The sequence below is a fragment of the Haliaeetus leucocephalus genome, unplaced genomic scaffold (assembly GCF_000737465.1).
Source record: "Haliaeetus leucocephalus isolate CR32 unplaced genomic scaffold, Haliaeetus_leucocephalus-4.0 Scaffold186, whole genome shotgun sequence".
Lineage (NCBI taxonomy): Eukaryota > Metazoa > Chordata > Aves > Accipitriformes > Accipitridae > Haliaeetus > Haliaeetus leucocephalus.
This window is the reverse complement of record NW_010972622.1, coordinates 919,919-928,043: the sequence shown is the minus strand read 5'-3', so window position 1 is coordinate 928,043 and position 8,125 is coordinate 919,919. Positions and strand designations below refer to the sequence as shown.

Here is an 8,125-nt window from a genome sequence, read left to right as displayed (position 1 = left end):
GTCCCCTCCAAGAGAGCGTCAAGGACCTGATCCGATACCTGCGCCATGAGGACGAGACCCGGGATGTCCGGCAGCAGCTGGGGGCAGCCCAGATCCTGCAGAATGATCTCCTGCCCATCCTGGTCCAGTACCCGCAGGACAAGGTGCTCTTCGATGCTGTCGTCAGGTATTGAGGGGGCAGGTTCGGGGGCCAGGGGGTGGCCCTGCGGGGGCTCCCCATAGAGTGGTGGTCCCACGTGCCCCCGCTCTGCCCGCTCGCAGGCTGATGGTGAACCTGACGCAGCCAGCTCTGCTCTGCTTTGGCAAAGTGCCACCGGATGCCACCTCCCGGCACCACTTTCTCCAGGTCCTGTCCTACCTCCAGGCCTACAAAGAGGTGAGTCTGCCCGGGGAGGGGCCTCTGGGCAGGGGGCTCTGCCCATAACCCCCCTCGCTCACGCAGGGGTTTCTGCAGGCTTTCGCCAGTGAGAAAGTTTTTGGGGTGCTTAGCGAGAAGCTCTACAACCTGCTGCAGCTGGTGAGTCCTGTGTCCCTGCACGGCTCCCAGGGACTGTGGCTCCATCCCTGCTGAGGGGGGCCGGGGTCCCTGTGGGTGCTGTGGGGAGCCCTCACGGCTCCATTGCCCCAGGACTGGGAGCAGCGGCAGGAGGAGGACACGCTGCTGATTGAGAGGATCTTGCTGTTGGTGCGCAATGTGCTGCATGTCCCCCCGGACCCCACGGAGGAGCAGGTAGCGGGACAGGACCCTTCCCTGGGTACCTGGCAGGTCTGGGGCTGTGGTGGCTCCCTGGGGACCCCAACACCGTGCCTGCCGTCGCCCCCAGGGTGTGGACGGCGATGCCAGCGTGCACGACCGGGTGCTGTGGGCGCTGCACATCAGCGGGATGGACGACCTGCTCAAGTTCCTGGCCAGCGCCCAGGGGGAGCAGCAATGGGCCCTGCATGTCCTGGAGATCATCTCCCTCATGTTCCGTGACCAGGTGAGCTGCGGTGGGGGGCAGTGGGGCAGGGGACCCCCTCAGAGCCCCCCTGCAACACTGATGTCACTGCCCACAGAGCCCGGAGGAGCTGGCGGCGCTGGGCCAGGGGCAGGCGGCCACCGAGCACGGGGGGGACACGCAGGAGCTGGAGACCCTGCGGCAGCGGGAGCTGGCGGAGAGGAGGGCCCGAGCGCTGCAGCGCCCGTCCAGGTGAGGAGGGGGGGGACTCTGTGGTGGGGCTGGGACCCCTGTGGCGGGGCAGGCACGCTCAGCCCATGTCCTTCTGCCCCAGGCACTCCCGTTTTGGTGGCTCCTACGTCCTGCAGGGCCTGAAGGCAATCGGGGATCGGGACGTCGTCTTCCACAAGGGGCTGCACAACGTGAGCATGGGGACGGGGATGTGATGGGGGGGGGCATGGGGATGATGACATGGGGGTGTAAGTCTGGCTGCTCCATGTTTGTCCCCCGCAGCTGAAGAGCTACAGCCACGACTTGGGCAAGGAGACACGGCGGGTGCCGCGGCGGCGTCAGGCTGCCCCCGAGGCCGAGCCCCCCCGCCGCTCTGCCCGCAATATCCGGCTCTTCCTGCGCCACTTCTGCCAGGACTTCCTGGAGGGCTGCTACAACCGCCTGATGCTGCTGGTCAAGGTGAAGGGCTGGGAGGGCTGTGACCCCGTCCCCGGGCTGCGGGAACCTGACTGAGCCCCCCTCCCACCGCCCCCAGGACCAGCTGGTGCGGGAGAAGGCTCAGCAGCACGACGAGACCTACTACCTGTGGGCCACCGCCTTCTTCATGGCCTTCAACCGCCACCGGGGCTTCCGCCCTGAGCTGGTGTCGGAGACGGTGGGCGTCCGCGCCTTCCACTTCATCGAGCAGAACCTCACCACCTATTACGAGATGGCATTGATGGACAAGAAGGAGGCGGTGACCTGGGCCCACAGGTGGGTGCTTGGGACCCCCACTGGGTTCCTGGGACCCCCCCCGGGTGCAGGACCCTGCCTTGACGCTGCCCGTCCCCAGGATGCACCTGGCCCTGAAGGCATATCAGGAGCTGCTGCGGACGGTGCAGGAGATGGACCGGTCCCCTGAGCAGGCTGTGCGGGACAGCAGCCAGGTCATCAAGAGTGAGTCCGTCTGTCCCTCCACCCGTCCCTGGAAGGGGTCCAACCCCAGCCCCTCCCCGGCTGACCCTTTCCTCCCCAGGCAACATTTTTTACCTGATGGAGTACCGGGAGCTCTTCCTCGCCCTCTTCCGCAAGTTCGACGAGACCAAGCAGCCACGCAGCTTCTTGCGGGATCTGGTGGAGACGGCCCATCTCTTCCTTCGCATGCTGGAGCATTTCTGCCGGGGCCGTGCCAGCCTGGTGGTGCAGGTAGGATGTGGCTGCCCTGCCAGCAGGGTCCGCTGGGGGGGGTCAGTCAGCCCCTCCTGACCCAGTCCTTGCCCCCCAGAGCAAACGTGTGCGGAGAAGGAAAAAGCCGCGGACGCCTGCAGCCATTGCCCCGCAGCCGCCCAGCACCGAGGAGCTGGAGGAGCTGTGGGCAGGATTGGACCCGCAGATCCAGGCCTGCCTGCAGGTAGGGGGAAGGATCCGGCCCCGCGGGGAGCGCTGGGTGTCTTGGCAGGGCGTAGGGTCACAGTGTCCTGCCCCAGGGCGAGGTGCCCCTCCCCGAGGACGTGGTGCCCTTCGACGCTGCCTCGGAGATGCTGGTGGAGGAGCAGCGCACAGAGGCTCTGCTGCGGATCCAGGGGTGCCTGCGGGATGCCCAAGTCCCCCAGGCCCTGCGGCTGCTCCGCTCTGCCAGGTACCGGCGCTGCAATTCCCATCCTGCACCCTGGCAGGGGTGCGGGGACACGGTGCCAGCCTGTCCCCCTCTCCCCAGGGATGTCTGGCCCGAAGGGGATGTGTTCGGACCCCCTGATGCAGGACCACCCGAGGAGACCCGGCTGCTGCAGGAGATCCTCTTCGCTCCCCTGCCCTGTGAGACTCTAGCTGGTGGCACCGGGAATGTCGGGCACTGGGCTGGAGTGCTCGGGCCCTCAGCACTGTCCCACCACAGGGCATGCACCTCCCGAGGCCGAGGAGCTGGAGGAAGAGGAGGATGAGGAAGAGGACGAAGAGACCATGCAGGTGTCAGAGAAGGAGTTCAACTTCCTCGACTACCTGAAACGGTGAGAGGGAACGGAGGGGAAGGGGCGGTCCTGCTCACTGGGGCGGCCCTGCTCACCGGAGCTGCTGGGGCAGGTTCGCCTGTCCCCCTGTGGTCCGGGCACTCGTGCTGCTGCTGCGGGGGTATGCCCGCAACAGCCCCCGCACCAACCACTGCGCTGCTCGTCTGCTGCACCGCCTGGCCCGCGACCTGCACATGGAGGCCCTGCTCTTCCAGCTCTCTCTCTTCGCCCTCTTCCACCGCCTCCTCAATGACCCCGCTGCCAGCGCACATCAGGTCAGCTGGGGACTGGCTCCCCCCGAGCCCCCTGGGGAGGAGTCTGTCCCCGGTGTCCCCCAGCCCCGCTCTCCCTCACTCCGCCTGCAGGAGCTGGTGGCATTGGCCAAGTTCGTCCTGGGCAAGTTCTTTGCGCTGGCAGCCACCAACAAGAAAGCCTTTGTGGAGCTGCTCTTCTGGAAGAGCCCGGCGGCTGTCCGCGAGATGACCGAGGGCTACAGCTCCCTGCGGGAGGGAGAGGGGTGAGTGGGGACAGGGAGGGGGCTGCTGCCCTCTCCTCACCTCCCCTCACCTCCTCTCTGCCTCTGTCCAGGGCTGGCAGGAGCCGGGTCCCCCCGTGGACCCCCCAAGAGGAGCAGGAGCTGCGGGAGCTGTACTGGAAGTACAAGGAGGTGGAAGGTACCAGGGCTCCCTGGGGTGGGGGGGCAACGGGACCCCCATGGGGGGCAGCAGGGGCGCTCCGTCTCTGCAGCCTCCCACTCTCGCAGGTGAGGACATCATCGCCGCCATCCTGGCCCATCTCCCAGCACCCGGCCGGACACGGAGGCAGGTGGTGAAGCAGCTGGTGCGGCTGGGGCTAGCCAGCAGTGTCAAGGACTTCCCGCGGGAGAGGTGGGTCGGGGACCCCTGCGGGGGACCCCTGGGCTGGGGGGGCTGCCTCACCCTGGGGCAGGGACTGACAGCCGTGCCCCCCTCCAGGAAGGGCACCCACCTCGTGTTATGGACACAGGAGCAGGAGGAGGAGCTGACGCGGCTCTTCGAGGAGTTCCAGGGCTCAGAGGGTGAGCAGGGCTGGGGCAGGCACCCCCACTCTAGCCCCCTGCAGCCCCCCGGAGCCCCCTGCCCTGATCCCCCCTTCCCTGCAGATGTCCTGGGGAACATCATGAAGCACCTAACAGCACGACGGTCACGGGCTCGCGTGGTGGAGAAGCTGCTGGGGCTGGGGCTGGTGTCGGAGCGCAAGGAGCTGTACAAGAAACGACGGAGGAAGGGCCACGGCCCCGGGCCGGTACGGGGGGGCTGGGAGGAGTGCCCACTGGGTGCTGCCCCAACACAGGCACCCTAACACCGCTGGTCCCTGCAGGGTGCGGCAGGTGCCCCAGTGGTGCCAGCCCAGGACAGCTCGGCAGAGGACAGGGACAGTGAGGAAGAGGAGGAGGAGGAGGATGAAGCGGAAGAAGGCCCCATGGAGGGTCACTGGGTGCCCGAGGAAGGGGCTGGGCAGGGCCTGGCACATCGTCTGCATCAGGAAGGTGAGTTGAGGGCCTCTGAGCCTCCCGGTCAGGCTCGGCTCCGGGGCTGTATCCTGTCTCACCCTCCCCTGTCCCCAGGCCTGGCCGGGCCCCTGCAGTGGCTGGAGAACTGCCTGAGGAGGACAGCTGGGGACCGCGAGGAAGACGGTGAGCAGGTGGGGTGCTGGGGTGGGGGCCAGGGTGGGGGCCAGGGCCGGGCTGTGATGGTGGTCTCGGCCCAGGAGTGTCCCACCCGGTGCCGCTAGTGCCGCTCTCAGAGGAGAATGAGGATGCCATGGAGGACCGGCGCTTCCGGGCCCTGCTGCGGCGGCTGGGGCTCCGGCCCCCCGCCAACGAGCAGGTGAGGTCCCTGTCCCTGTCCCTGTTCCCATCCTCTTGCTCCTGGCACAGCCCTACAGCCTCTCCCCTCTGCCCAGGAATCCTTCTGGCGTATCCCGGCTGCCCTCACCCCCCAGCAGCTCTGTCGTGCAGCCGCCTCCATCGCCCACTACAGTCCTGACCCCCCAGGGTACCCCAAGGGGCTGCTGGAGCCACCCAGGTGCCCCCAGGACCCCACTCCAGGTGAGGGGCTGGGCTGGGGGTGTGGGAGCCAGGCTGGGATCCCCCAGCCGTGGGGCTGGTCCTCAGCCCTTCTTCTTGTGCCCGTCAGCAGAGCAACCACCGGCAGGGCTGGGATCGGACTCGGAGAGGTGAGAATGGGCTCCCGTGCACAGGTCCTGACGCTGGGGGGGGGTTCCTCTCCCTGCCTGGGGAGGGGATCTGCACCCCTGGGTTCTCACAGTGCAGGGTTGAGTAGTACCAACCTCTGTCCCCACTGTTGCAGCGAGGAGCCTGTCCCTGTCCCCAGCCTGGTGCAGCTGGGCACCAAGAGACGACGGGAGCTCAACAGCGAGGATGAGGATGATGGGAGCTCAGGTGGGTTCGGTCTCTCCGGGGAGCGGGGGGTTCTTCCCCTGTGGTGCTCTGGGTGTCACCAGCAGCAGTGCAACGGGGAGCTGCTGGGTCACGGTTGACCTGTCCCTGGCCCCTTTGCCACATCCCTGGTGCTGGGGAGACAGTGGGGGGACAGGGGTGTACCCTCACTCCCTGTACCCCCTGGCTGGGGGGGCTCAGCCCCCTCCCCGCTCCTTCCACCCACAGGCGCAGAGGCGGCCCCTGCAGCCCCCCGTGCCGAGGAGGCCGAGGCCAAGGACCTGGAGCCCCTGGGGAGGCGGAAGCGCATCCGCCGTGTAGAGGAGGAGGAGGATTGAGGGGGCTCCCTCTGTGCCCAGGGCCTGGGTTGTTTAGTGGGTTTTCTGCAGGTTTCAAAGCTGTTTTTAAGGGTGCTGCAAAAACAGGCGCTGGCTCTCCCCCCTGTTCCCTTCCCCGGTATCTGTCCTGGTGTCTCCATTGCCCTGTTTTACCCCGAACTCCCTCTTTTTCCTCAGCTGTATTGGTTTTGTGGTTTTTGTTTGTGGTTTTTTTTTTTTCCCTAACACCTTTTAAATCTGTAAAGAGACCAAATAAATAAATGCAGCTCTTGCCCTTGCCTGGTATGTGGGTCTGGGGGCTGGGTCCCTGGGGGTGCGAGCTGCCCTGTCCCCAGGGAGTGCCCTGTCCCTGTCCTTGGGGATGGAGCCAGCCCCTGTGTGTCGCAACACCTGATAACGGCGTCTATAAAGGGGCTGCAGGGGTGGCAGCTGCAGCGGCCGGACAGGGCAGGGGACACACCGGCGTTGCCAAACGGGTGAGCTGGGGCACTGGGGGTCTGCGGCCATGGGGGGCTGATGGGGCTCTATCCCTTCTCCTGCCTCCACAGGCCATCCTCGAGCTGCCACCATGCCCCGGGCTCTGCTCTTCCTCCTCCTCCTCCTCCTCCTCAGCCTGGGGGGTAGCGTCCTCTCCACCGTCCCCCCTGTCCCCCCCATCCTCGGTGCCAATGACCGGGCCACGGCGCGGGCACTGCTGATGCAGCTGGCGGAACACATCCGACCGCGGGCTCTGCCGGAGCAGGGGTTCTCGTGCCAGGACCTGCGCCCCGAAGTCCTGCCCGGCTTCGCCCAGCTCCCGCCGCTGCCCCGCGCCCTGGCCCGTGCCGCCATGGCCCTGGCGCTGAGCGGGGCTGCCTGCGAGACCCAGGCTGAGGCGGAGGTGCTGGGGTTGTCCCGGGAGCTGGGACCCCCAAAAGCAGCGGCACTGCTTCAGGGGCTGGCGCAGCTGCGGAGCGCCCCGGCCCCCGAGGCCCTGTCCTTCCTCCTCCTCAGCATAGTGCGGCCGCGGGGGTCTGCCGCAGCCCCTGTCCGGCTCCAGGGCCCCACGACCGGCACCCACCCCACCTCATCCAGGCCGCCGGCCACGGGACCCTCGGCCGAGGGGGTCCGGGTGCTCCTGGGGGCCAGGGCCTGTGCTTGGCTGCCTGCGTGCCACCGTGCTGTCCAGCACCAGTCCCGGCGCCGGCGGGAGGATGAGGACACCTGCAATCCACCGGGGGAGCAGGAGGCCCACAGGGTGCTGGAGTGGGTGCCGGGTGTCAGCATTTTCTACAACCTGGGCACTAGCCTCTATTATGCCTTCCAGGGCTGCGAGGCCCTGGCCTCCACGCGGGCTCTGGAGGTCGCCGAGGACCTGGGCTACGCCGGCCTGGCCGCTCTCACTGCCGGCGCCGGTGGCCCCGTGGCCCTGGGGCTGCAGCTGGGGCTGCAGCCAGGGCTCAAGGCTGGGGTGCGGGCACTCATCAACTACTTCACCTCGGATGGGGACCCCCCGCCAGCCCCCACTGCCCACAGCGGCCATGTCCTCATCATCTGAATAAAGGCCCCGTGTGGTGGCTGGGTCTGGGTCCCTGTCCCTGTCTGAGGGGGGCTGGTGTAAGATCGATTTGGGACTGCCCTGCCCTGCGGCATGGGGACCTTGGCACTGCGGGTAGACTTTGCCTGAGCCACGTGGTGGCAGCTGGCCTGTCCCTGTCTCTGTCCTGCCCAGTGTGCCCTGTCCGTCTTGCCTGGCTCTGGCTCCTGCAGCCCTGTCCCTATAGCCCAGCCCTGTCTCTGCCCTACAGCCTGTCCCCATGGCCTGTCCCTGTCCCTATGGCCCCAGCCCCGGCCCTGTGATCCCAGCCCTGTCCTCACAACCTGTCCTGGTCCCCATGGTGCTGTGTCTATACCCACAGCCTGTCCCTACAGCCTGGTCCTGTCCCTATGGCCCCATCCCTGTCTCCACAGTCTGTCCTCATCCCAACAGCTGCATAGCCTGTCCCCATGGGCTGTCCCCACAGCCTGTCCCTGTCCCCACGGCCTGTCCCTGTCCCCATGACTCTGTGCCCCTGTCCCCATGGCCTGTCCCTGTCCCCACGGCTCTGTGTCCCTGTCCCCATGGCTCTGTGCCCCTGTCCCCATGGCTCTGTGTCCCTGTCCCCACGGTCTGTCCCTGTCCCCATGGCTCTGTGCCCCTGCCCCCCCGGCTCT

At 67.4% G+C, this 8,125-nt stretch overlaps 2 protein-coding genes across 3 annotated transcripts in view; both read left to right on the top strand.

Annotated features, from left to right (window-relative positions):
* Positions 1 to 6,133, top strand: part of TIMELESS (timeless circadian clock) — a 6,662-nt gene extending 529 nt beyond the window's left edge. The window contains exons 3-30 of one of the 2 annotated variants that reach the window (XM_010565122.1): positions 13 to 166; positions 262 to 376; positions 455 to 517; positions 629 to 730; positions 825 to 980; positions 1,057 to 1,190; positions 1,273 to 1,360; positions 1,452 to 1,628; positions 1,705 to 1,922; positions 2,002 to 2,105; positions 2,185 to 2,354; positions 2,434 to 2,559; positions 2,636 to 2,787; positions 2,866 to 2,963; positions 3,043 to 3,154; positions 3,228 to 3,429; positions 3,520 to 3,671; positions 3,743 to 3,828; positions 3,918 to 4,041; positions 4,129 to 4,211; positions 4,296 to 4,438; positions 4,514 to 4,682; positions 4,761 to 4,829; positions 4,904 to 5,022; positions 5,099 to 5,243; positions 5,335 to 5,371; positions 5,506 to 5,597; positions 5,823 to 6,133. In XM_010565122.1, coding sequence (XP_010563424.1) covers positions 13 to 166; positions 262 to 376; positions 455 to 517; positions 629 to 730; positions 825 to 980; positions 1,057 to 1,190; positions 1,273 to 1,360; positions 1,452 to 1,628; positions 1,705 to 1,922; positions 2,002 to 2,105; positions 2,185 to 2,354; positions 2,434 to 2,559; positions 2,636 to 2,787; positions 2,866 to 2,963; positions 3,043 to 3,154; positions 3,228 to 3,429; positions 3,520 to 3,671; positions 3,743 to 3,828; positions 3,918 to 4,041; positions 4,129 to 4,211; positions 4,296 to 4,438; positions 4,514 to 4,682; positions 4,761 to 4,829; positions 4,904 to 5,022; positions 5,099 to 5,243; positions 5,335 to 5,371; positions 5,506 to 5,597; positions 5,823 to 5,932 — 3,500 coding nt within the window. In that variant the 3' untranslated portion in view covers positions 5,933 to 6,133. Of the gene's footprint in view, positions 1 to 12; positions 167 to 261; positions 377 to 454; positions 518 to 628; positions 731 to 824; positions 981 to 1,056; positions 1,191 to 1,272; positions 1,361 to 1,451; positions 1,629 to 1,704; positions 1,923 to 2,001; positions 2,106 to 2,184; positions 2,355 to 2,433; positions 2,560 to 2,635; positions 2,788 to 2,865; positions 2,964 to 3,042; positions 3,155 to 3,227; positions 3,430 to 3,519; positions 3,672 to 3,742; positions 3,829 to 3,917; positions 4,042 to 4,128; positions 4,212 to 4,295; positions 4,439 to 4,513; positions 4,683 to 4,760; positions 4,830 to 4,903; positions 5,023 to 5,098; positions 5,244 to 5,331; positions 5,372 to 5,505; positions 5,598 to 5,822 lie in introns of both variants that reach the window. The other variant, XM_010565121.1, reaches the window with a different exon arrangement.
* A 367-nt stretch (positions 6,134 to 6,500) lies between these two features.
* On the top strand, positions 6,501 to 7,469 carry APOF (apolipoprotein F). The gene has a single exon (XM_010565187.1). The coding sequence runs from the start codon at positions 6,501 to 6,503 to the stop codon at positions 7,467 to 7,469; it is 969 nt and encodes a 322-aa protein (XP_010563489.1).
* Positions 7,470 to 8,125: the final 656 nt, after the last annotated feature.